The 27962-nt window shown below is 35.3% G+C and overlaps 2 protein-coding genes across 2 annotated transcripts; one reads left to right on the forward strand and one right to left on the reverse strand.

Moving 5' to 3' along the window:
• Positions 1–1403: 1403 nt before the first annotated feature.
• LOC127423213 (guanylate cyclase 2G-like) lies at positions 1404–17038 on the forward strand. The gene is made up of 22 exons (XM_051667352.1): positions 1404–1772; positions 3094–3442; positions 5208–5341; positions 6040–6219; positions 6910–7054; positions 7150–7285; positions 7369–7472; positions 9306–9472; positions 9591–9728; positions 10549–10632; positions 10739–10843; positions 10975–11046; positions 11966–12290; positions 12536–12713; positions 12818–12958; positions 14942–15134; positions 15249–15423; positions 15534–15632; positions 15715–15806; positions 15907–16008; positions 16384–16401; positions 16919–17038. Exons 1-22 carry the CDS (start codon positions 1404–1406, stop codon positions 17036–17038), a joined length of 3426 nt encoding a protein of 1141 aa, XP_051523312.1.
• A 194-nt stretch (positions 17039–17232) lies between these two features.
• LOC127423308 (beta-tectorin-like) lies at positions 17233–27348 on the reverse strand. The gene is made up of 12 exons (XM_051667495.1): positions 27299–27348; positions 22397–22488; positions 22082–22157; positions 21768–21958; positions 19099–19250; positions 18920–18992; positions 18566–18669; positions 18389–18472; positions 18103–18265; positions 17938–18016; positions 17819–17851; positions 17233–17561 (listed from the first exon to the last, which is right to left on the reverse strand). The coding sequence occupies exons 3-12, from the start codon at positions 22146–22148 to the stop codon at positions 17497–17499; spliced, it is 1011 nt and encodes a 336-aa protein (XP_051523455.1). The 5' UTR covers positions 22149–22157; positions 22397–22488; positions 27299–27348; the 3' UTR covers positions 17233–17496.
• Between the last annotated feature and the right edge of the window lie 614 nt (positions 27349–27962).

The following is a 27962-nucleotide window of genomic DNA, read 5'->3' on the forward strand; positions in this document are numbered from 1 at the left end:
CCCAAACATTATTTTCTCAACCTCATGTTGTTTCAGACCTGTATGACTTTATGTCTTCCATGGAACACAAAAGGCGATGTTAGGTAAAAAGTGAAAATTAATAGTGACTGAGACTAACATACTGCCTCACATCTAATTAGTGTTCCACAAAAGAAAAAAAGTCATGTGGGTTTGAAACAACACGAGGGTGTATGCATGGTGGCAACTTCCCCTTTACAACTGAACAAAGAATTTCATTGAAGGTTGATTATGGAAAGCACCAGAAGATGAGTTATATAGCTGGTTCCACTCATATTATGCAGGTAAACAGTATGATGATTTTTCTCTGGTGGTTTGCAGTGACATTTTCTTGCTGATTCAATCCATCATTTACAAGTTTGCAGGTTAAAGTGGCCCCCAGGGACCTCACTGGGACCCTAAAACCCTTGTGAACAAGAGAGCAGCACTGGGCCTGTCATATCACACTTCCTATTAACACCTTTCAGCCAAGCATGACACAACATGACCTTACGAACACACTGTTTTATTAGCTCATTCTCAACATCATTATCACAGTGGTTTAGAAAGGCCAGCCCAGTAGAACTTTGACATTTCACTGTAATGAAAGATAAGTTCGAAGCACCTTTGGATTTTGTAATCTGTGCTGATAATAGACAAAAAAAATGAAAGGAATGGTAGCCGTCAAGGCTTCACTCTTGTCTATTGATGTGCAATTTAGGCCAAAGTTGAAATGACATACACACTCTCTCAAACTCAAAGATAAACACATACAAAAGCTTTGAAAGCAAAAACTCTCACCTTTCTCAATCACCAAGAGGGAAATGAGGAAAACAGCCTGTACTATGTAATTGATCACTTATACGATGCACAAAACAAGTTCAACTGGGCAATAGTGCATCCTGACTTTTAATCTAAGTTGCTAACTGTAAACATATTATACAAATTATACATGGTTAAACAAATTCCTGGTTTTTAATTTGGTTGTTTTAATCAAAGATCCCACCTTAATATGGAATGCATTTGCAGAAAACACTATTTGTGTGCATTCAGTCTATATCTATATAAGCTTTTACTAATTATTCATGAAAAAATAATTAGGCAACTTGCATTATACCAAAAAAAAAAAAAAAAAAAAAAAAAAAAAGAATTATTGTAAAACTTAGACAAGAAATCATATTAAATGCAAAAATAATGTTAATAAGGTGAAGGATTTGTATTTCAAATGGTCATGCAAAACTGCAGTGAAAATTGACTTAAAACATGCACTATAGGTGCTACTGTAAGTGCTCTTTCTCAAGAGAAATCCTTGATTAGAATTAATTTCCCCTGGGAAGAGAGAGTCCATTTAAATCTCCCTGTATTTCTGGAAGCTGATCAATGTGACTGAGGTTTGCGCAGGTAGGATGAGAGGTGAATTTGATTCAGAAGCAAGTGGACCCACACAATGGTGGGTGCTGATTTTTGTTGCTTTTTCAACTCTTCCAAACTTCGTTGTTTGCAACAGAGCAACAACCCAGTTTAAGATCACTATTGGGCTCCAAGCTCCTTTGAATATTTCCTACCCATTCAGTGTGCTTAGGTTGGGCTCTGCCATGCAGATAGCCATAGACAAGATCAACACAAATCCATCTCTCAGTGGAAATTTCACCTTTGATTTTGTGTATACAGACACAGACTGTAATGCAAAGATTTCCCTTCGTGCTTTTATTGAACAAGTGATGGACCAAAATGTCTCAGCGCTATTTGGACCGCCCTGTCCTCAGGAGGCTGAAGTAAGTGTCTTATTTTGACTTTTTGATACAGGGAAATGATATAAATGTATCTATATACAGTATATAATGAAAACATATTGTACTTGGGGATGTGTGTGACTTTGTAGACTACATTAAACCAGACTTTTAAACTGGTTTAAACCCTACAAGGTGCAATGTATAAGCTACCACTATTACACCCTAAAAGACCACCTGAAAGTGCTAGACACGTGCAGTTTTCTATTCTGTGTTGATGTATTTCCTATTGAAACAGAAACTTTGGGAGGGACATATCGAAGGTCTTGTTCCTTTTTTTGAAATAGCCAATAGGCTTAAACAATCATATTTAATGCCACAGCCATGAACCATGATTTGCGTCTTGCTAGCCGGTTGTAGGTGATATTAATGGCTGGGATAGTTCACCCAAAAATGTACATTGTCTCAGCATGTACTAACCCACATTCCACCCCAGATGTGTATGACTTCCTTTCTTCTGCAGAAAACAAAGATTGTTAGAAGAATATCCCAGCTCTGTTGGGCCTTACAATGCAAGTGAATGATGACCAGATTTTGAAGTTCCAAAAAACACAAAAAAAAAGCCTTGAAAGTGAAAGTGAAAATGGAGATTTATGGTTAAAAAATAAATAAAAAGGACTTAAATATTGATCTGTTTCTCACCCATACCTATCATATTATTTCTGAAGATATGGATTATACCACTGGATTACTGCATTACTTTAATGTGGCCTTTATGTCATTTTTGGAGTTTCAAAGGTCTGGTCACCATTCACTTCCATTGTAAGGACCAACAGAGCTGATATATTCTTCTAAAAATATTTGTTTGTGTTCAGCAGAAGAAAGAAAGTCATACACATCTGGGATGGCATGAGGGTGAGTAAATGATGAGAGAATTTTCATTTTTGAGTGAACTTTCACTTTAAGGGTAGGGACATTCTCATTCTGGAAAGAATTTGATTAGACTAAAGATTTGTGATGTATATCATGAGTCTTCCTGTAAGAAAAAGACTACATTTTAAATGCATATAATCTTCTAAAAAATTTTCTAAAGTTTTGTCAGCCTTTAAAAATACACTAGTATTTAGATGGCTTCAAAACTAATAGAAATGTACTAAAAACCACAAAAGTCCAATTTTGATTTCATGGGGCCTTAAAGCAATATTTGACCCATAGTTGCTCCAGGGGGTTGTTCCTGTAGAAACAATGTACTGCATTTAAGTCGCTTTGGATACGAAATACTTTACTAAATGATTAATAATGTGATGTTAAAAGTCCCATAATGCATTCTAAACATGTTTATGACATATTTCCTCATGTCTGCTAGGTCACAGGGCTAATTGCATCCACATGGAACATTCCAATGTTTGGCTTTGTTGGCCAGACACCAAAAATGGATGATATTCTGGTGTATGACACCTATATAAAAATTGTACCTCCTCTTACAAGAGTTGGAGAAGTCTTGATTAAAACACTCGATTTCTTTGGTTGGAAATATGTTGGTATGATCGGAGGCGGTTCAGACACCAACACATGGGACAGCATTGATGCTCTTTGGAAGTCTGTGGAGCAGCAACTCAAGGCCAGAGTAACAGTGACAGCAGGCATTAAATTTGATACCAGTGACCCAGAACTGATACACAGAAACGTACAACTCATTTCTAAGGTTACGAGAGGTAAGCAATTAGTGTTCCTTATCTTTCAGCTCTTATAATATCTGTGTGGAATTTACACCTCAGTCATCAAAACCTAGAAGATTACAATCATATCCTGCCCTTATGCCCTCATGGTCTGTTACTCTTAAAGCTGAAGTGTGACAATTCTTCAATTTTAAAATACTTTCTGCTATCACAGACTAATATGCAGAGAGAGACAACTATAAGTAAGCCATTTGTAAATTTAATTTCCCAGAAAATGTGACTGTGGCCCTATCAAAATTTGTTTATTTGAGGTCTCAACCAGCCCTACACAGCAACATTTACTCAACCAATGGCATGAGTTTGAGATTGGACTACCTGATTGTTCGACCAATGGAAAACAGAGGGAGTTTTGGGGGGAACTATTTATTTATTAAACAATAAAATGGAATATAAATAATACAACATAAAATAAACAACCTGAATACCCAAAACAAACATTATTTTTGCAATTCTGTTTGGTGGCACTAATGGTGCAGAAATCACAAACGGAAACTTTAAATTACATAAAATATAGTGAATTTAACCTGCAAAGTAACTAATATAATTTAATATCAATGCATGGTTTACGTTCAGTGTAGTTAACCCATAATTCATGTGTAGTGCAGGCTAGACATCCTTTTGATTGTGAATTTGATGTTTGATATCTGTCGTTTGATTACAATTAAAGGGAAAGTTCACCCAAAAATTAAAATTCTCCCATCATTTACTCATCCTCATGCCATCCCAGATGTGTATGACTTCCTTTCTTCTGCTGAACAAAAACAAAGATTTTAAAAGAATATCTCAGCTCCGTCGGTCCTCACAATGCAAATGAATGGGTTCCAAAATTTTGAAGCTCCAAAAAATCACATAAAGGCATCATAAACATAATTCATCTGACTAATCCGAGCAATATGGTAGGTGTGGGTAAGAAACAGATCAACATTAAAGTCCTTTTTTGGTCACACTTTAAATTAGATGTCTTTATCTACAATGTACTAACATTAACATACATACAACACAATGCATTTACTGTGTAGCTACATGTTGTTATACAAAATTCTCACAAGATTCACATTTTGCTGCTACTTCGGGTAAGGTTGGGTTAGGTTTAGGGTTAGAGGTGAGGTTAACAGTGTAACTACAAATGTAATTAAATACGGGTACGTTAAATGTAAGTACAATGCAACAACAAGTACTATATGTACATAATAAGTACATTGTATCAAATGCTTAAGTACATAGTACTTAAAGACACCTAATGTAAAGTGGAACCCCTTTTTATTTTTTATTATAAATCTCCACCTTTGACCAACCCCAACCAGTAGGTGGCGATATGCATGAAGAATGCAAATCACCAAAAACAAAAGAAGAAAAATGTGAAAGTGGAGATTGATAGTAAAAAAAAAGGACTTAAATATTGATCTGTTTCTCACCTACGGTTATCATTCTGAAGGTATAGATTTAACTTCTGGAGTCTTATGAATTATTTTTATGCTGCCTTTATGTGCTTTTGGAGCTTAAAAATGTTAGTACCCATTCACTCGCATTGTATGGACCGACAGAGCTGAGATATTCTTCTAAAAATCTTCGTTTGTGTTCTGCAGAAGAAAGAAAGTCATACACATCTGGGATGGCATGAGGGTGGTTAAATGAGAGAATTTTCATTTTTGGGTGAACTATTCCTTTAAGAGCTGCAGTGGCTTTGAGTTTACCTGATTATTTCTCTGAGGTTATAACATGTCGATGGTGATTCTTGTAGTGGTGGTTGTGCTCGCTAATGCTGAAGACTCCACAGCTCTGATGATGGAAGCTCAGAGACAGGGCCTGGTGAATGGAGAGTATGTTTTTCTTCTCGTTCAACAGTTTGAGGTCAGTGGCAAAGTGAGTGAGCTGGTACTGAACTGTAATGAACAAAAATGAGCAGTAACAGAAGGTGACTTTCTGGTTTAACTGAGTTACGACAATGCTTTTACAAGAACTACAGCATAGAGTAACATGTTTTCTAAATGTTTACAATGAACAAACAAATTAATTTCAAATATGTTTTCACACTTGTCATGAAAAAGATGAAATTTTTATTATTACATATTGTATTGTATTTGTAGATAGGGATTTGCATTTATATTTGAAATAAAGATAATGGTCCTCTCAAGTCTAGTCTCTCAAAACCAGGCTAAGTCTGTATTGCCATGTATTGAAAATGTGAGCACAGTGTCATGACATACACACACATTTTGTTCATTTTAGCAGTTGTTAATTCAGTTCAGTTGTTTAATTGTTTTAATTGCTCAAAAAAGTATTTCTCCACCTGCAAGGGCAGTGTGATATGTGTAGCAATGTCACAATAATTAAGCAAGTACTGTATGTAATTCATACACTTTGAGGCTGGTGAAAACAAATTACACAAAGTCATTTTAAAACGTGTCTAAAAAGTGTTACTTTGTCAAACAAGCACAAATATTTGCTATTAAAGGCTATGTCTATCATTTGACTATGTTTAGATTCTGAATATCAGTTTGAATCTGATTCCATTGCTGACCATTCTCTTTAGCCTAAATAGATAACTAATCTCACTCTTTTGCTCTGTTTAGGATAATCTGTGGAAGTCTTCTGTAAGTGAAACAAATCAAACGATGTGTAATGCCTTTGACATGGTGTTTGTACTCGCCCAGAAGTCCTATGAAGGATTTGAGTACAATGACTTCTTCAAGCAGGCTTATGGGAGGTTGAAAGGGGCCCCTTTTTACAGCAACCTGTCCTCAGAAAAAGAGGTGAGAATATTTTGTGGGGAAATATACACTACCAAACAAAAGTTTTGAAACACTTAACTGAAATGTTTCTCATGATCTTAAAAATCTTTTGATCTGAAGGCGTATGCTTAAATGTTTGAAATTAGTTTTGTAGACAAAAATATAACTGTGCCAACATATTAATTTATTTCATTATAAAACAAAAATGTAATTAAAAAAAAAATATGTTTTTGAAATTGATGACCAAATAATAAAGAAAAGCAGCCAATAAGTGCCCAACATAGATGGGAACTCCTTCAATACTGTTTAAAAAGCATCCCAGGGTGATACCTCAAGAAGTTGGTTGAGAAAATGTCAAGAGTACATGTCTGCAAATTCTAGGCAAAGGGTGACTACTTTGAAGATGCTAAAATATAACACAGTTTTGATTTATTTTGGATTTTGTTTAGTCACAACATAATTCCCATAGTTCCATTTATGTTATTCCATATTTCTGATGACTTTACTATTATTCTAAAATGTGAAGAAAAAAAATTATAATAAAGAATGAGTAAGTGTTTCAAATGAATATATATATATATATATATATATATATATATATATATATATATATATATATATATATATATATATATATATATATTATTATTATTATTATTTATTTTTTCATTAAAATGTAATTTATCTCAGATTTTGTATTTGATGTTGTAGGTAAGCTCCTACGCTGTCTATTTACACGACGCTGTCCTACTCTATGCAATGGGTCTAAAAGAAGCCTTTAAAAATGGGAAAGACATCCGTCATGGACGAGAAATTCTGCAGAAGCTCAGGGATAGGACCAGCATTAGGTTTTATGGTAATTTTCGATGCACATGCAAGTTTGCACAGCCTCTTATTTTTGTCAAACTGCATTCATTGTATATCACAAAAATGATCTTGTTTTTTAAACAGGGGCTTCTGGTCTGGTTCACTTTGATGAATATGGAGAGAGGAACTTGGACTATTCAGTGTATGACCTACAGCAAACGGAAGATGTCATAAAATTTGTCCCTGTTTTGGACTTTGACAGCCATACAAAAATGATCAAGTAAGACCAAAATATTGCTGATATTCATAACTAAACTTTCAAACGTATTTATATGAAATAACGTACTCTTCTTTTTTTGTAAGACCCACGTCATGGTTTTCTAATGTGGTTTGGCCAACTGGAAAACCTCCACCAGATAATCCATCATGTGGTTTCAACAATGAGCTCTGTGAATGGTTAGAAAATGGTAAATACTATCTATACTACTTTTTATATTGCACCATTATGTATATTTCTTTATTATACTACACTGTAAAAAGTGGCTTCATGCAGTTGTTACCTTAAGGATCTATTTCTACCTGATCTTACCCTTAAAGGTGCACTCAGTAATCTTTTTTTTTTTATTTGTCATCTTGGACTTGACACTGACACCCCTAGTGGAATGGATGCAGCATCATTCAAACACAATAGTTTTCTGTTACCAGTGCCATTGTAGTAATTCATTATTCACAGTCAGCCATGATTTACACTAAGTGCAAATAGCCCATCTTGTTAGCAGAGGCTATTTACTCTAACTCTGCCCACCACTGCTCAGACCAAACTCAAGACAGCCATGACAGATTTATTAGGGGTCAGCTGCTGATCAAATGAAGGCAGGCTTATTTGAATTTTTCACGATGGGGCAGAGACATTAAACTGGTTAACGGGTTAGACATTTAGTGGATTAAGAGATTGGATAACTAAGTTACTATTTGCGCTCCAATAGTCTGGTGGAAACACAGGATTTTATGAAAAACTGCACCCCCATATGCAGCTGTAGTAGCTCTAGATGCAACGATGGTATGTGTATGTGTTGTCATGCTGGAGATCCGGGTTGAATCCCACCCCTTGACATACTTTTTCCCATGTCTCTACTCTTAATATGTCCTATAATATTACTTATAGTAATAAATAAAAGAGATTCCTCGCAGTGATTTGGTCACAGTGAAGGTCAGGCAGTTGAGAGAAGGATTTGATCCGGATCAAATTAACCATGATTTTACCATAGTAATATTGTATTAACCAAGTTCTAACCATGGTGTTTCTACAGTAACATGTTGTAATAGTAGTTAATAGTAAACATGTTTAATCTTGTGGTTACTATGATTTTACTAGAAAAATACCATGGTGATACTATGGTTACTGTAGTAAAACCATTGTTAATTTTTGTAAGGTAGGGTTAGGAGTTGGTGTAGGGTGTCTGTGGGACTCCAAATAAACACAATATAAATGCTGCAGTGATTCCATTGTACTGTATGTTAGTATTTAAATAGGGCTGTAAGAGTATCAGCCACTATTTGCACTAGTGTGCAAACAGCATCTAACGCTGTTTCCACTTAGTGTAAAAAGCATCTATCGCTATTTGCACTTAGCATCTGCCTTCATTTCATCTATGAATGAGTGTCCAAATCAGGGTGGCTACTGAGATGAATTAAGTAGTATTTGACTGGTCTGGTCATGTGATCCTAACATGGCTGCCCCCATGAGGGGACATGTTGAATAAAACAGCTTTTATAAGATTAGGTTACTGACATGACTGGAGTCTTAATCTCATTTGAAACTTTTTAAATGAAGAAAAAATTATTGAGTGAACATTTAAAATTAGTTTTGATGGTGTTGCCTAATGTTGTCAGGTTGATACAGTGATTTTAAATTATATTTTTGACGTGAATCAATCCAGTTAATTGAATTAACTTCATGTTAACACATGAAACAATTTTTTACAATTTTGTAACTGTTACCTGCCAGTGTACTTAATGAATTCAAGTGGATTCAGTCATGAATCAGATTTTTGACTTAATCGAGCATGATCTCGCAACCAGTTAACTTATATGTTACTACATTAAGCACATTTTTAGGTGACCTGCTAAAACATTTTGTGTGTTTGTGTGTGTGTGTGTGTGTGTGTGTGTGTGTGTGTGTGTGTGTGTGTGTGTGTGTGTGTGTGTGAGTGTGTGTGTGCGTATTATACTACTTTCACTTTAAATTTATTTTCACATGTAATAGATAGTCCTGTTATGTCTGTGCAATGATATTTCAGAGACATCTCTACTGGTTCTGTTGGTGGCTTTGCCTATGTTTGGAGTGGCAGCAGTGGTCTTGGTCACTTATCTGACCTTACAGAAGATTCTTCTACAAAGCCGCCTGGATAAGTCCAACTGGTGGCTCATAAACTACAGTGACATAACTACCCTCAGAGAGCCCAAAGTAAGATGAACTCGGATGTAACATATCCACACACACTCCTAGTACTATATAAAAGATAGAACACCCAGATAAAAATAATGAAAAGTGATAGTATGTAGTAATAATGTGTGTTTTACAGGGAACGCAAACATTATCTGTTAGCACAACACCAACCAAATGTGGAAGTGAAGGCTCTCAGTCTATTTTATCCTCAAACAGCTGTAGTCTGAGAGGAAGTTGCAAAGAAACCATCTACACCACCACTGGTCTATATCAGGTGCATGTGTAATCAGTGTTAATGGTCAAATACTGAAATTGCCATACCTGCCAATGGCTTGTGAACTGAGAAATTTACTGGCCATAAATATTTCTTATTGGGCATAGAACTGTAATTTTATTTTAACATGATTGTCCCAGGACAGATAAATTATTTCGCTGTTTTGCTTTGCCATCTTAATGCAAGGAATGTTCCACATTTGGATTGCAACACGGATCTCTGAAGAGAGAGAAAATGATCAAACTTAAGTCATCCTAGATAAACCTATGTTGTTAAATTTGTAATGGCAGTAAAAGTTCTTAGCCAACGCACGTCACGACAGATGTTTTCTTTAGTGTACAGTATTTGTGTGTCTTTGATATGAATTTGATTTAAACCATGTAATTTTGCCATCCCTAATAAAGTTACTGGCCTACTGGCCACTTTATTTACTCGCCAAATTTTTATGTGTATTTGACGCTTGGCAAGTGTTCATTTTGGACCCTAGCAAGAATGTACTGAATGTAGAACGTGCTGTGTCTAGAAGGGAACCCTCCAGTAGCAAAAGTCTCGCGAGAGTCTGATTCTCTGTTACTAAAGTTAGGGTAAGATTTAAGGGTAGGCTTAAGGTTAGGTTAAGGTTTAGGTTTAGGGGTAGGGCTAGGTGTAGGGTTTCTGTTGGACTCCAAATAAACACAATAAACATTATGTGAACATTGCATGCAACTCTTGCAAGACTTTAGGCAACCACAGGGTTACCTTTCAGATAACCTTTAGAACATAATGCACAAATAACCCAGCAATTATTTCACTTTACACATTCACTTTCCTCACGGTGCAGGGAAACAAGGTGGGCATAAAGTATTTGAAAAATCAAATCCTCACTGACACCAAGAAACCATCAATCATCGCAGAGTTCAATGTGGTAAAATTTCAAAATTTCAGTTTCAAGTTACATACACATGGCAACTAGATGTTGAGTCATAGTCCAACTCTTAGAGTGTAAATTAATCTGATTGTTCCTCCTGTAGATGAGAGAGATTAAACATGAGAACCTTGTACAGTTTTTCGGTGTGTGTATTGAGCTGCCAAATGTTTGCATTGTCATGCAGTACTGCAAGAAAGGAAGCTTGAAGGTGAGTGTCCACTCTTAATTAGGACTTTTAATTAGGAATATGATTGACATTTTTATAAAATGTTATACTTTTTCAAGTTCAAGTTCCATCAGCTCCTCAGTCTATCTGTTATTCTGCCTTTAAACCATCAGGATGTTCTGGTGAACAGTGAAATTGAGCTGGACCAGATGTTCAGATTGTCCTTTGCCTATGACATTGTTAATGTAAGTATGTTTGCCATTCATTGCATTACTCTGCAAAATCTGTATTTTTGTCTTGATTTCCAGTAAAAATATCTAAACTTCTTTAAAGGGATACTTTACCCAAAAATGAAAATTCTTTCATCATTTACTCACCCTCATGCCATCCCAGACGTGTGTGACTTATTTTCTTCTGCTGAACACAAATTAAGATTTTTAGAAGAAGCTCTATAGGTCCACACAATGGCAGTGAATAGTGACCGAAACTTTGAAGGTCCAAAAAAGCATATAAAGGCAGCATAAAAGTAATCCATAAAACTCCAGTGGTTAAATCCATATGTGATATGATTGGTGTGGGTGAGAAACAGATCAATATTTAAGTCATTTTTTACCATAAATCTCCACTTTCACATTCTTCTTTTGTTTTTGCTGATTCATATTCTTTGTGCAAATAGCCATCTATTGAGCTAGGAGGAGAATTTATAGTAAAAAAGTTCTTAAATATTGATCTGTTTCTCACCCACACTTATATCACTTCTAAAGACATGGATGTAACCACTGGAGCCTTTATATGCTTTTTGGCCACCATTCACTTGCATTGATTGTATAGTAGATATATTCTTCTAAAAATCTTTGTTTGTGTTCACAAGAAGAAATAAAGTCAAGTACATCTGGGATGGTATGAGGGTGAGTAAATAATGTGAGAATTTTCATTTTTAGTGAACTATCCCTTTAAAACAAGACAAATTTAATTGAGAAGCAAAATTGTGTAAGATAACAAGACTTGTTTTGAATTAAGGTTGTTTTTCTAACCCCATTGGCAAATATTTATATATTATATATATAATGTTAGTAATGGGCATATACAAAACTTTGCTTTAGGACAAGACTGGTCAACCTTTCTACCATTGTAAGGTGTTTTATTGGGTTGTGTTCTCTGAAGGGTATGGAGTACATACATAAGAGCAGTATGAAGTCTCATGGAAATCTGAGGCCCAGTACATGTCTAGTGGACAGCAGGCTGCAGATCAAGCTCTCTGGCTTTGGCCTGTGGGAGTTCAAACATGGCACAAAATACAGACTGATACCACTGGAGAATCCAAAGTATGAAGAGATGTATTGGACTGCTCCAGAGCTTTTGAGAGAAGTTTACTACTCTTTCAATGGCACGCAGAAAGGAGACGTCTTTAGCTTTTCCATAATTATGCGAGAGCTGATGTACAGTACGGAGGTGGGCCCGTACCATGACATTCATCTAGAACCAAAAGGTAATGTTTATACTTGTATGATGTCGTAACTGTGAGATACAGTGGCCCCAAAAAGCATTTGGACACTTGAATCACATTTAAAAAAGTATGGAACTGCAAAAAAACCTGCTTGTGTTGACATATATCACTTTTACTGGCACCATTGCAACCCAGAGGGTTGTAATATTTCCAGTTCTACACATTTTTATTTAGGCAACTGGACTGAGTATGGCCTAACCAAATATTTGCTTTATTATGTTCATCAGAGATTATCAAGCAGTTAAGAACCCCTATGACAGAGGAGCCCCTTAGACCAACACTGTCTGTGGATATCTGTGATGAACGTCTGATCCCTTTGCTGAAGGCCTGCTGGAGTGAGAACCCAGACCACAGACCTCCATTCAGCAGTATCAGGAGACGTCTGCGGGAGGCCAGCCCTGAAAGGTGCAGACTCAAGATAATAACTCCAACATGCTTTGAGTATACATGTATGTACAATTAACTTTGATTTACTTTGATTTACTCTGGGCTGCTTTATCAATTTCCAGCCATGCCAACATCCTTGACAACATGGTGAGCAAACTTGAGAAATATGCCAATCATCTGGAAGAAGTAGTGGGGGAGAGAACCAATCAGCTCACAGCAGAAAAGATCAGAGCAGATAAGCTCCTCTCTAGCATGTTGCCCAAGTAAACATTACACTGAGTGAGAGTGTCATTGCAACAGTGATATTTTGTACATGTATTTTCAGTATTTTCTATCCACTGGCAAAAGAATGTTGGTCACACTTTATATTAGGCGTCATTAACTACTATGTAATAAAATACATAAAATACATTAAAATACATATAACATTACATACTACATTTTGTTCTGCAAAATTCTCACCGGATTCACATTTACTGATACTGAGGTTGAGGTACGGGTAGGTTTAGGGGTAGGGTTAGAGTTATAGTTGGGGTTAGGGGTTAGAGTTAAGTTTTAGGGTAAGAGTTGGATTAGGGTTAGAGGTAATGTTAACAGTGTAACAACAAATGTAATTAAATTCTGGTACTTTATATGTAAGTACAATGCAACTACACATATGTACAAAACAAGTACATTGAATCAAGTGCTATAATAGTTAAAGACACCATATATAAACTGGGACCAAAAAGTTTGATCTTAGTTGTGAAAAAAAAAAGAAAAAAAAAAGGACCACCAGACCAGGTTTAAAAGCAATTTAATGAAGAAATATCAAGCTTTACACTTTTGTGAACAATACACAGTTTTTAATAATAATTAAACTAGTATCAACAATATAATAGGGTTGTGGTCCTATATAGTTTAGTTATACCGTTTACATGGAAGTTTGCATGTCCTGCATTCATGTGTTATATTCCATTTATATAATATTACAAATTAAATTGTGTTATAATTATTCTGTTTGCAGCTTTTATGAGGTCATATCTGAGACTCTTTCTACTCTTAGGTCACACTGTAGGACCAAGTGGAAGATATACAGTTTAACTTATACATTTATATAAAATGTAACCTAAAATTTTGTTGTTGATAAAAAGTTTTAAAAAGTGTTCATGAAATGGAGAATCAAATTCTCCTTGATATTTATACATATAAGAGGTAACTGTACTGTAAAAACATACTGTAAGTTTCAGAACTCAAAACTTCCTCCCCAGTCTAAAAAGAGCTTTTATAGTTTAAAGCTTTTAAAATCTGTGTGTTCGTGATGTCACGAGATATTGCTCAATTGTTTTTTCAACATGACTCATCGTCGTGGTGCTAACGCCCTCTGGTGCTCAGTTTGTCTACAGAGAGAGCAGGAAAGACAGGCCTAGTGTGACCTACTAACTATTCCTGAACACCAAAGAGGACCCATTTGGATTATTTTGAATACATTTTGTTTATAAACATGCACTAGACAGATGTCTTTGATTGTTGTCATGTGCTGTGTTAAGGAACAACTCTGAAAAGGAGACCCCATTCTGCTACAACTGCACTACATCTTGTTGTTTTGAGCACAAACACGTCCTGGATGTGCTCTTTCACCCATCTGTGCTATTTTTTAATTGTTGGTGTATGAGAACATGCACTTGATGGATGTCTTTTACTGTTTTGATGTGTTTCCGGCGATGTGGGCTTTAGTGCAGGATGATACTGTGTGTGCGTCATGTGGATGTGTCTTCAACGTATTTCAGGGTGGGTTGTATGTTTTTTCGGCTCATATCAGCATGGATTGCTTGCGAACCAGTTTGATAGTTCATGGTGCTGCTGTGCTTGAGTGAACAGTTTACGTTCGGATGTGTTGGATGTGTGTTATGTGTAAATCCTGAAATTTAGTTTTATAATGTTGTGGAGCTTGTTCATTCTCTTCCGACTGTGTTTCAGATATGGCTGTACCATAGGGGGCTGCACGCTGTTAGCCAATCAGAACAGTGAGCATTAACATTGAAGTTTAAAGGGGACGCTTAGGCCAGAACCGAGTGTTTCAGACAGAGGACCAGAGACAGTGTGCAAAATGATCATATACTACTAAATTATGACTGTTTTGGTGCCAAACAATTATCTATCAGTGAAAAAAAACTAACATTATCAGTGAACCTCAATAATACAATTATTTTTTCTACTACTCATATGCCTGCTGTATTTTCAGTGACAGCGGTGTGTTCTTACAGGTATATTGCTGAGCAGCTGATGGCTGGGAAAACAGTGGAGCCCAGAAGTTATGACATGGTGACCATCTTTTTCTCGGACATTGTGGGTTTTACTAACATGTGCTCCATTAGCTCAGCTCTGCAGGTGGTCACCCTCCTCAATGACCTCTATAGCCTGTTTGATGAGATAATAAAGCTATATGATGTCTACAAGGTAAATTAAGCAACAGTCACCTTGATATACATCAGAGATACTTTGAAAGAACAACATAAACAGGTTTTGCTATGTCCAGTTCACTCACTTTTTGTGGTGTCATTTCTTCAATAGGTGGAGACCATTGGGGATGCATATATGGTGGCCAGTGGGCTGCCTATCAGTAATGGTACTCTTCATGCAGAGGAGATCTCTACTATGGCCCTCCACTTTCTCTCTGACATCAAAAGGTTTAAAATGAGGCATTTGCCTAATGAGAAACTGGCCCTACGAATTGGGATAAATTCTGGTATGTGTACTATATTCTATAATTGACATTAACTGTATATCTCTGAAATATACTAACCCAACCCCTTAGAAAATAAGGTTATAATAATAATCTCTGCTTTACATGTAAAGGCCCAGTGGTTGCTGGAGTTGTGGGATGTACAATGCCACGATACTGTTTGTTTGGAGATACAGTGAACACAGCTTCCAGGATGGAGAGCAACAGTCTTCGTAAGGACTGCTTAGAGGCTGACTCTGTTTAAGCCTTAAAAGCAAAACCTTTTGAAATAAGTTGATTCTTGCTTTATTTCAGCACTGAAAATCCATATCTCTCAGAGTACTGCTGATATTCTCAATAAGACTGGAAATTTTGAACTGGAGGAGAGGGGCAATATTGAAATCAAGGTTTGTTTAATGGTACTCTTTCCCTGTATAGTACATACAGTAAAAACAGTGTCTACTGTCTAATGCCATTTGATTCTGAAGGCCCCACTGTTATCTATAGGGAAAGGGAACTCAGAAAACCTTCTGGTTGAAAAGTAAAACTGGATGCAAGTTTCTTCCCACTGGCCAGGACTGTGATGTAAGTCCTAAATCAGTAACACATGTAAGCATTAAGCCAATTATATTTATGATTTTATGTTTTGTGGCATGGGTTGAGGTATTAAGTGGGTCATTTCTGTTATGAAGTACTTTAAAATGGTCCAGTTTTATATTAGGTGTCTTCAACTACAATGTACTAACATTAAAATATATACAATGCAATGTATTTACTGTGTAACTACATGCTGTTCTGCAAAATTCTCACAAGATTCACATTTGCTGCTACTGAGATTGAAGTATGTGTAGGTTAAGGGTTAGGTGTAAGGTTAATATTGTAACTACAGATGCAATTAAATCCAGGTATTTTAAATGTATGTAGAATGCAACAACAAATATGTACATAATAAGTATCAAATGCTTAAGTACATAGTAGTTAAAGACACCTAATATAAAGTGGGTCTGAAAAACCTATTAATTTATTGGCAATTTAAAAGATATTGCTAACAAAATTTGTTTTGTTAGAAATATTTTGATCAGAAAAAGAAACAAATGAAGAATCACTTGGAAGATTTCCTAATAAATTGCCAGTTTTTCATGTTCATTTTAGGCAAAAATGGCAACATGTACTCAAACCAAAGTAGTGAATTTAAAAATGTCACCCCAATGGCTATGTCCACTTGATTGTGATATCATGATAAAAAGAACTATGATTGCATATACAGTACAATGTATTAAAACAGGTTGGGGGCATGAAAATGTTTTGCATTATAGATATGGCCTCAGTCATGACACAAAGCTAATTAACAGGAAGTGCTATACATTGATTCCCGATACACTAGTGTATAAGGACAGCCCTGTCCTGTCATGTCAAGTCATTTTTATTTGTATAGCGCTTTTCACAATGCACATTTTTTCAAAGCAGCTTTACAGAATATCATGTTGTAATATCTGTAATGTCTTAAATGCCCAAACAGGAGAAAACTAAACCAGCCTCTACAAATGATAGAGAGATGAAAGAAAGAAAAGCGCTCCAGCAGACCCCAGGCATGGTGAAAATTACAGAAATGCACACTCTTACTGTACCTGACATATAGTCTGATACAGTGAGACCACTCTATTTTATATACTAACGGATATTACTGGATATTACAACAATAATAATGATTATTTAAAAAACTAAAGAAAAATAAATAAAATGTCAAGACAAAAATGTATTTATAGTAATTTAATTACTAAAAAAATATTTTACATATAATTCAAGATAAAAACAAGAAGCATAGGTCTCAATTTCTGTTGTGCTAAAGATTGACAAATGATACTAAATACTTAAGTGACTATTTTCTTGTTTTACCAATATTCATGTAAGGAACACTAAATACGTAAAAACTGAAAAAAACATGTTTAATAGGAATGTGATGATACACTCCCTGAGACACGTATGGTTCTGAGCGGGTGTATGCATGCGTGTCAATATTTAGGTATATTTGTATGTAATTGTATGAGTGCAAAGGTATGTTTCATTGCATTTTCAAGCAACCCACATCTGGTCTCATTACAAACTGAAGTATCCTAAAATTTCATTCAATATCATTATGGACAGCATACACAGAAATGGGCCTGTGAAATAGAGGGGTGAGAGAGAAAATCTTGAGTACCATATATCAAAAGGAAGTGACTCTTTGCTTAATTATGTTTTATACAATGATATCAATGTTGATACTGTACATGTTTTTACAAAAAAACTTCTGAAAATGTTTTTGAATGAATTTACGAGCAGTTACTATGCAGTAAAGCTGCGGCCTATTTATAACAAAATATGAATATATCAAAGTCATTAATCTGTCTGCACTGCAACATTAAAAGAAAATACTTACCTGCAAGATGTATATAGCTTGAGGAATGTTGTGCTGAAAACAGTCAGATTTAAAAGAAAGGTGTCAGGCTTTTTAAAAAATTATTCATTGAATTATGCAGCAGCATAGATGCTAACTACCTTTGACTTGAAACTCCATGGTCAGGATGCCTCCATTTGGGTCAAGTTCAAATTCAGTACTCCTTGATGAACATGGAGTCTTGAATAGAGTTAAGAGGAGTCTCAGTGGTGGTCAGTAATCTATTTGAAACTGTTACATCATTAAATTGTTATTCTGATACTCACTGGCTGGCAGAACATCTTTTCCCCATCACAAACTTGGACCTCACAGTGGAGCCACACAGTGGACACTTTCTCTAACCGCTGGAAGCGGAATGAATTGAACTTGAACATGGACCGACTGTCTTTGGCATTTTCAAATATGGTGACTGTGCTGTCTAAAGAGCAACTGTGAACCAGGAACACACAGAGACCAACTGTGCAATATTGAATCACACAAACAAACAGATTCTGGCCTGATTTGTTTGAATCAACAACTATTATAGAACAAATTGGAATAATAAAATCTTACCTGTTCAGAATTAAAGTCCACCTTTTCTTGTCTGTTGAGTAAGGTGTAGGTGTTGCCCAGCAATTTGCTATCACTACTTTGAACCTGTTAACATTAAGGAAAGAGTTTTTATATTGTCTATGTGAATCTGTGTATTTGATTTAGATTCCTTTCTTTTAAATGACTCAAATGATTCACCTGTTACTGAGTCCTTTCGCCTCAATGCCAATGAACACCTCAGATCCAATCTCCGATGTGTCAATCACATATGGTGCATCTTTTGCGTACAGGAACTTTGAGTTCTACAAACCACAAAGATGAATCCAAAGTTAGTTGCAGCTTCATTCTGGCTGCTTTTCCTTCTCTAGCGAGTTCAATTCATCCAATTAAAGAAACTTTAGTTTTGTAAAGAAATTCATAGGTAGGCACAATTTTTTTGTTTTTTTTTAACAAAACTAATTTTAAATATTTCATTTTAAGCAATGTACTTTTGTACATTCTTTATCACTGATCTCTTCAACGTATACTTTTGAGGAAAGCTGAGATACTCACTGTGAACACGTTCATTGACAACTGAGACTTAAAAGAACCTAAACTCCCATTGTTGACATAAACTGTTGCCACTCTGGAAGAAGCAGAGGGTTTAGTAAAGACGCTGCAAGTCAATGGTCAGAATGCATAGGCTCAAAAATATCTCCTACTGGACTTGCCATCAGTGTAACAGGGTCTACCTTTGGCTGAACACGGCATTGTTGACCAGATATGCCGCTTTATAGGTGCAACTGAATGTGTAGTTGACAGGCTGGTTCCGCACTGTGAGCGAGGAGTCATTGGACACTATAGAGTTGTAGAATATGTACCGTGGGTCTTTGCCTCCTACATACTATAGGTAAAACATAAACAGATGTATTTGGTTAGTAATAGTTTTCATTTTATATTTGTCTGTTTCAGAGAACCTGCAAAAGAAAAAAATTATTTTGTCTTGTTTTCAAATAAAAATAGCTCAACCTCCTTAAAACAATATTTTTTTCTTAAAACAAGACTTTTATTTATTTTTATTAAAATTTCATAAGATATTAAGACTTGTTTTCGGAGAATATTCACTCACTCATTCACATCATCCATCAGAATGGGGGAAAAATGTGATGTCAGTGGCATGATTGTTGGTGTCAGACGGGGTTGTTTAAGTATTTCTGTAACTGCTGATCTCCTGGGATTTTCACACACAACAGTCTCTAGCGTTTACTCAGAATGATGACAAAAATTAAAAACATCCAGTAAGCAGCAGTTCTGCTGATGGAAACACCTTGTTGATGAGAGAGGTCAACGGAGAGTGGCCAGACTGGTTCGAGCTGACAGAAAGACTATGGTAACTCAGATAACCACTCTGTAAAATTGTGGTGAGCAGAATAGCATCTCAGAACGCACAAGACGTCAAACCTTAAGGCAGATGGGCTACAACAGCAGAAGAATACGTCAGGCACTTTATTAGGACAAGTTCCTTGAATTACAGTTATTCTTCTTATCCCATTGGCAATTTGTTTTTTCTTGTTTAAAGCATAAATCAAATCCAAAATGTATTAAGGTTTACGCTTATGCTGTAAAAGCTGTTGAAAAACTTAGTGACCCTAACTTGCCAATAGGACAAGAAAAATAAGCATAAAGATACATTTTCTGAAAACAAGTCTTATTTCCGTACGCAATTTTGCACCTCATGTAAATGTATTTTGTTTTAAGGATGTTAGAATATTTTAGCGGAAAACAAGACATAAAACGCTGATTAAGAAAATTTATTTTGCAGTGTGGGACAACAGTAAACTTTGAAAAAAGAAAGTAACTGTAACAATGGTGTCTAGGAGTGGAAGAGGGGAGACGCAGGAGTGGAATCTTTAAATCCTTTAATTTCTGGAGTGGAAACAAACTATTAAACATAACACTTCTTAAACACAAAGTAGCACTTCATTAACTCAACAAAATACTTCAAGGGCTGACAAAGGAGTGGGTAAAACTAGAGGATTTGTATACAAAAGGAACTAATGAGGGAATGGAATACAAGTGATGATAATGAGAAACAGATGGAAGTGATGAGGGCAGTGCACTATGGGAAATGAAGTCTGGGGGAAAACTTCAACATAAGAGTCCTTGAAGAAGATGATGGAGACAGACTGTGACAGTAACCTATTAAATGTGGTGGAATTTGTAAATGGAGTGTAATAAATATAGCAGAAAATATTAAGTACTTTCAACATTGAATAAGTTAGTTTAAGTGTGAACTTGAAAATATTAAGTAAATTCAACATTCAAACATGCCAAAATTAATGCTCTAGCTTTTAAGTAAATATTATTTATGCTTATTTGTTATTTTTACAATGAGTCATCATGTATGCATCCTAAAGAAGAAAACCTATTCATATTTATTTGCTAATTCGAGTAAACTTCACTGGTAATTAAAATAAGTCAATTTTACTAAACTTTTTGAAGCTGGTGTTCCCAGCATGCACTGGGCTTGAATAATTAATAAGCTTGCATGGTTTCACTGTTTGCAAGTTTATTTATACCGTTATTATTGTTAATTTTGTTGTTACATTTGGTAACTACTTTTTTTTTGTGCAGTCGTAAGTTCATTTTCTACTCAGAATTACCCGTTGTTAATGATAAAAATTGTCTGTTGATTGTCACTGTCAAGTGTTTAGGTCTGCTTCTGCAGCACTACATCTTGTTTCTATCATCAGTAATGCAGGGTGATGTTGTCTCAGAGAATACATACTATAGCACGCATTATGTTTTCCTATGGGAGGCTTCTATATGTCATGTGGTACATGATTAAACATACACTTGTGAGGGAAATTCAAAATGTGACCTGTTCTAATAAGATGTTTACTTAAATTTGACCATGTTTATTTAAGCACCATGTATATCATATTTGTAAGTAAAAGTCACTGAATTTGCTAAAAAAAATTAAGTTACATTTACTCAATCATTTTAAACAATATTATGTCAAAAAGTTAAGTAGATCTTTACTTTGAAAAACTGTGTGCAAAAACTTGCAAGCAATCTTTACTAGTAAGTAAATAAAGTAAATATAGTAAATCTTACCAGTATTTTTTTCAGTGTAACATCTCTTTTATCTGCTTTTATTTAAGTCAGAAATGTTATTTAACAAATCTGAATCAACCTGTATACGTTGGGTTAGACCTACAAAACGAATTTTAAGGGTTACATCAGGTAGAAGTAGCTCCCTAAAGTAACAATTGCAGGGTTTTACAGTGTATTATATTTTCATTGACATTTATGCATTTGGCAGGTACTTTTATACAAAGTTTATTCAAGGTATACTGTACATTTTACCAGATTTTAACCCATGACCTCTCTACAGTATCAAACTAATCAAACACCTCACCTCAGACAAGGTCCCACAGTAAGAGTGATTCTTAGGAGTGAGGTCTGGGATGGTGAAACGATAGAAGCCCGGAGTGTTAATCCCGGAGTAGCACACTCCGCCCAGGGATAACTGGCCAATCTCCCATCCATATGGACACTCTGGCACGTTTGCAATGATGGCATTGGGAAAACATGACACCATTACATAGTCTGAAACAAATTGGTCTATATTAGGATTATCTTGCTGATTAAACCATGCCAAAACATAATACATGGCCCTTTGATCAACAATGATAGAAAATGATTAAAATGTGATGTTCATTTCACATTTACCAGCTTTTTGAGGGGCACAGGCCCATGTCATAGGGAGGAGAATGAGGATAACACCAACAGCTGCCATTTCATTTCACTGAACAAAAAGCATTGTGGTTGATTTCCATTTAACTGTTTAAAAATGTACTTAAACTAGGCGGTCAAAGCATTTGCATGTGTTGCAGATCTTATACATGATAAGTTCACTCATGGCTGACTTTCCTATTTATCTATAAATTATAGTCTGTTTAATGATTATATTATTATTCTAAGACAAATCACACTTTGCATAGACGAGTACAATAACATTTGAATTAATTAACATTTCTACAATACCGATGCAGGATAATGAAGTTGGGTTTGGCTCAGGTCTCAGAGGGTTTGTATGGTTCCTCTGTGGTTCTTCTTCAGGTAAATGGTGTTAAATCCTAAGAGCAGAGTTCATTAAAGTCAGCACAAGAGCTGCTTTATAGGTCCACAGGTAGGCACAAACCCCCCTCGCTTCTTTGGTCAGCCAGTCTGGTGAGGACTTTTGGTGATAGCTTTGTAAAGGAGAGTACAAAAGCTCTCTGTGCTTGCCAGACATTGACTTTTAAATGACCAACCTCTCAAGGGAAGACTATTTTCTCAGCTTTTAGCCAACTACATGGACATTTCTTCTATGACTTTTTATTTTCACATAGCAAAAATGCATAAAAATCCCTCTAGCCAATGTTTCAGTACTTGACGTGCTTGTGTGATGGTAACTCAGTAGCAGAGGTCAAAGTCTCATTCTGCAAAGTTTGAGCTCGACCCAGAGAACTTTTTGTGCAGTTTTAAAATGGCCTTCCAATTTATTCTCATGCCAGGTTGTGCAATACCTCGCTGGCACTGCCTCTGAAGGGCAGCCATGCTGATCAGTGGATTGCGATCAGGAGTTAACTTATGTGCCCTGTCTGTGCTAGAGTGTCTCTTAAAGTGACACAGTGTCATTGAGATCAGTCTAATTTAGCTTAGCCAAAACAGATCCCAGTACCTTAATTACCAAAACTACTTTAGCTGTACACAGCCTTCAACATGTTTATCTTGAAGAAAAGGGCAGTATTGTGCTACATTATGATTTCAACATTTCAAGAAATTTCAAGTCAGGGAAGTCCTATGCTGATGTTTTCTATTTCTGTAGTGTGCAGTCTCTTAAAGTAAACACTGAAATCGGAAATAGATTCTCTCATTTACTTTTAATGAGATTTAGAGCTTTCTTAAAGATTTTCAGTGTATAAAGACTTAAATTTCAGTCTGTTCCTCACACAAAGCTATTAAGGCTTCAGAAGACTTGGAATATAATGCACAAGTCATATAGACCACATTTATGATACTTTTATGGTGCTTTTACATCCTTTAAAGATTTAAAGCATCAGTAACCATTCATTGTAATTGCACGGAAAAGAGCAATCAGTACAATTCTTTAAACAGCTGCCACAGTTAACTAACTGGGAAAAGTGTCAGTTATAGCAGTCCATGAAGGGCTACTCATGTTGCATCAAAATGTTCTATTTAATTTGTGTTTTTTCAGCAGTTGAGCTTTGTAACCAATCAAAGGCAAGTCTGTTGCTCCCTTTCTGAGTGTTACTAAATATTTTAATAACAGCATTTTTTTTATGCTTCTAAATGTGTCAATATGAAATTGACTGTTTAGGCAGCAATAAAGAAATTCAGGAACACAGTTCTTAACTTGTTTTAGACGTGTAGCTGATATATAGAATATAGCATGCAGTTATCCACTCAAAATAATTATTTAAATGTAAATTGTATTAATCAAAATTAATCACAATTACAATAGCAAGGGAATTCATCGTCAGTTATGAATTTATTTTTTTTGTCACAATCGTGCAGCCCAAGTTTGACAAATCATGAGGTTGAGTAAATAATGAAAGAACTTTCATTTTTAGGTCAAATAATATTTTTATCAAAAAGCAAAATGTGGTAGCAATGTCACTGCTTTGTGGTATGGACAGTTCTCCAACCTGTATCACAAAGATACAATGCAATGTAGGTCAGGAAACAAGCTCTTTCCAGAACCACGTGAGTCAGTCTGATAATGATTCTCAGCGGCAAAAACCCCAAGATCTACCATACACCAAAGTCATCAACCATGAACTGACACTTGGTCACAAATCCCAAAAATATCACACAGGGGAATAAGTGCACAAAGAGCCTTTAAGATTTTCCTGATCAAACATATGAATGGAAATATATAGATGGGGCCTGTATAGATCAAGATGGGCACCTGGATAAGGTAAGAAGACTGAAGACAAGGACACAAAATCTGATAGGCAATGTGCCATTCACAGAGATAGTGTTTCAGCCTCTAAGGAAAGCAGGGCACTTAGAGAAGCGGCATTTATCTTCAGACAGTGTGTCTCCTTAAATTTGAGGACAGGGGAGTATCCCTATTAAGTCTTTTTTTTTTTTTTTTTCACATGTAAATCATGAATACGAGAGGTCAACTGGTTCATTTTGGTCACACTGATGCCAATACGTTTAACACAATTAAAACGTAATCTTCTCTGTGTGGAAAATAAGCCTCTGCAGACAGATGTGCTCCAAACCCCATGTGGCTTTATGTTTATTTATGGAGAACATAACCAAAACATTGTTGCTTACAAAGAGGAGTGAAAACCTGCTGCTAATCAGAATCACAACATAAACCAATTTCTATTCAGTTAATATCACTAGACAGTATTTTTATTCAATACAATGACCGCACCTATCCATAGAATAGTCATGTTGTGGATACCTGTAGTATAATCTGAAAAAGCATATGTTAGGCCTTGATTATAAACCCATATATAACTCATTCATATGAATGAAAATATAGTCTTTCTAAACCAAAATACATTTCAAACATGAGAAAATGTACTTCAGTGGCAGAAAGTTGCAACACCAAGGTCATAGGTTCAATTCCAACAGAACAGAAAATGATAAAATGTATACCTTGAATGCACTGTAAGTTATTTAAGCACTTCTGAATATTAAATATTATATTTAATGAATATACTTAATGTACTGATATTATATTTTAGCATCTTCAAAGTAGTCACCCTTTGCCTAGAATTTGCAGACATGTACTCTTGACATTTTCTCAACCAACTTCTTGAGGTATCACCCTGGGATGCTTTTTAAACAGTATTGAAGGAGTTCCCATCTATGTTGGGCACTTATTGGCTGCTTTTCTTTATTATTTGGTCCAAGTCATCAATTTCAAAAACTTTTTTTTTTTATTTAATTTTTGGTTTTATAATTAAATAAATTAATATGTTGGCACAATTATATTTTTGTCTACAAAACTAATTTCAAACATTTAAGCATACGCCTTCAGATCAAAAGATTTCTAAGATCATGAGAAACTTTTCAATCAAGTGTTTCAAAACTTTTGACCAGTAGTGTGTGTATATATATATATATATATATATATATATATATATATATATATATATATATACATAATTTATTTTTATTTAAAAATATAGAAAAATGGCCAAAAATGTATAAGGAAAAATACAGTAAATACTCAAGATACATTCAAAATACATTTAAATATACATAGTCTATGTATATTTAATGTTTTATTTATTTTAAAATATAGAAAAAATGGCCATAAAAATATTTCTGGAAAATATTTTTATATAAAATACCTGAAATATATTCAAAACAAATTTATATGAATACATTTTAAATATACAAACAGTAACCTAAATGGTTTTTTTTTAAATACAGAAAAAACAAAAATATTTTAGGAGAAATACAGTAAATACCTTAAATATATTCGAAATAATTTTATAAATATATTTTAAATATACTAATATATTTTCATGATATATTTTGTTTGTCATTTTTTTCTACATTTTAAAATACAAAATATACAGTATATATATGGGACAGGTGATGTTACACATACATAGGGAGTGCCTATTTTATCAATTACGGTTTTTGATAAGATCAAAACATATGAGCCAAAATTAGCTCATTACAACATCTAATGTAAAATAATCAGGTGTAGATAGCACCGGCACAGATATCCCACGTGATAAAATTATAGAGCAGCAAAGGCTACTTTTACTTGTGCTCATTATCATGAGAATGGAAGAGACCAGTGGGATACAGAGAGCAATGCTGGAGAGAAAACCATGGCAGATGCAAATCTACTTGGAGGCCTGGAGCCCAGGGACAGCTAGCATTACAGTTGACAATGAAGAGCCCTCCAGGTGACAGACTTTAGTATGTTATGCAATAGCAGGTGTGCATGTTGCACCAGTGTGCAAACACAAAGGAACTATGTTAAATAGTAGTGCTAAACTAAAATTCTTTTTTTTTTTTTTTTTTTTTTTGCCCTCTTGCATCTATTTTTCTCCCTTGCTCTTTTTAGCTTTGACTCATTGTGAGGCTCCAAATACCAAGCTCGCAATTTGCAATGCATATAACTACTAGGATAGTCACCTGCAAAGCAGTCATCCACTATGGCTTTTCGACATGTCCTATTCACTAACACAGATTAGTTTAGCCCCATTTGCAAAGTTTCATTCACTCACAGTTATAATTTCACTCAGGGAAGTCATAGAGCAGTGATTCTCAACTGTGTTGCTGTTCTGATAGGGTTGCAGACAGCAGGCAATTAACAATGCTAAAAGCAAATAATAAAATGTAACTAATATTAAATGAAATGAGAATGGTTAAAAGTAGCTAAATAAATAGGCTTATCAACTTCTAGAAAGGGGGAGAAAACACTTCACATATGTTGTGTGTCCACTCAAACTCTTCAGTGTTTCTGTCACTTGGTAGAAGCTATAGCCAGATTAGGCAGATGCCAACATGGATGGGTTGTGTCTTGCATGACATGGCCTATTTTAGTAAACAAAAATGTTTTTTAATTCATTATTATGGGTTTATGTCTCTTGAACTTAATAATAATTCACTGCAAAAAACATGTTTTCACATTCTTGTTGAAAGTGTACACATATTTAATCTAGTCTGGCCTTTCTCAACAACACTCTTGTCCTTCCACCTGAAGCAAAACCAGTTGAGAACCACTGCCATAGAATCAAGTCTTTCATTACAACTATTACAAGTTGCCCCAGAGGACTTGTTTGCATACCACACAAGCAGTTATGTGGTTAACATGATTTGTTTAGGCATCATAGCACTTTAGAATGCATCAGAAAAAGACACTTAAGAGAGAAAGCTTTCAGGTCAATTACTCACTGTTACCTAGTCCGGAAATGTAGGATGCTTGGCTTGTGCAAATAAGCTTCTTCAGCTCCCAAATATGCAGACAAGGGTGTTGAGAAAGGGCAATGCAACCTCAGCTCTACTCACTTTGAATTCTGAGGCCAGCTGATGTTGCTGACTCATATAGTCATATCATAAAAAGATTCTGTTGACACCACAGTAATGGACTCTATCAACAACAAAATGTTAAAGAAAATTATTAAGAAAATGTGAGTGATGCTTGCCCATGCAAAACTCAACGGCTCAATAATAGGGTGTTATGTCTATTTTTAGTGTGTTGTAATGTGGTTGCTACAATCAGGGGCACAGCTACCTATTTCTGAGCGTGTATGCGAAACTAAATTTTCCGAGTGTGTAGTCCATTATAAGCATTAATTTTGCGCCCCATATATCTGTCCTGTATATGGGATTAATAACATTAAAGTTGTATAACAGGACAAGATAGCAAAATAAACTTTCTCTGTTAACTAACTGAAAAGACTAAGAGATTAATTGATCCATACTGGCTCCAAAAAAGTCAGATCAACTAAATAAATATACCGGTACATAGCCTCCTGAGACCTAGCAAATAATTTTTGCGCACAGATATACATATGTAGATCTCTGAGATAATGCATACCACCTCAGAGATCAGTTT

The sequence above is a fragment of the Myxocyprinus asiaticus genome, chromosome 32, assembly GCF_019703515.2.
Source record: "Myxocyprinus asiaticus isolate MX2 ecotype Aquarium Trade chromosome 32, UBuf_Myxa_2, whole genome shotgun sequence".
In the NCBI taxonomy this organism is placed as follows: Eukaryota; Metazoa; Chordata; class Actinopteri; order Cypriniformes; family Catostomidae; genus Myxocyprinus; species Myxocyprinus asiaticus.

Coding starts and splice junctions, on each gene's coding strand:
- LOC127423308 (XM_051667495.1), bottom strand. CDS start 22,148: ATGGCAGCTGTTGGTGTTATCCTCATTCTCCTCCCTATGACATGGGCC. Junction 18,017..18,102: donor AAAAGATGTTCTGCCAGCCA/GTGAGTATCAGA, acceptor ACTCTATTCAAG/ACTCCATGTTCATCAAGGAG. Junction 17,852..17,937: donor CATGGAGTTTCAAGTCAAAG/GTAGTTAGCATC, acceptor GACTGTTTTCAG/CACAACATTCCTCAAGCTAT.
- LOC127423213 (XM_051667352.1), top strand. CDS start 1,404: ATGAGAGGTGAATTTGATTCAGAAGCAAGTGGACCCACACAATGGTGG. Junction 6,220..6,909: donor ACCTGTCCTCAGAAAAAGAG/GTGAGAATATTT, acceptor TTGATGTTGTAG/GTAAGCTCCTACGCTGTCTA. Junction 15,424..15,533: donor ACGAATTGGGATAAATTCTG/GTATGTGTACTA, acceptor TTACATGTAAAG/GCCCAGTGGTTGCTGGAGTT.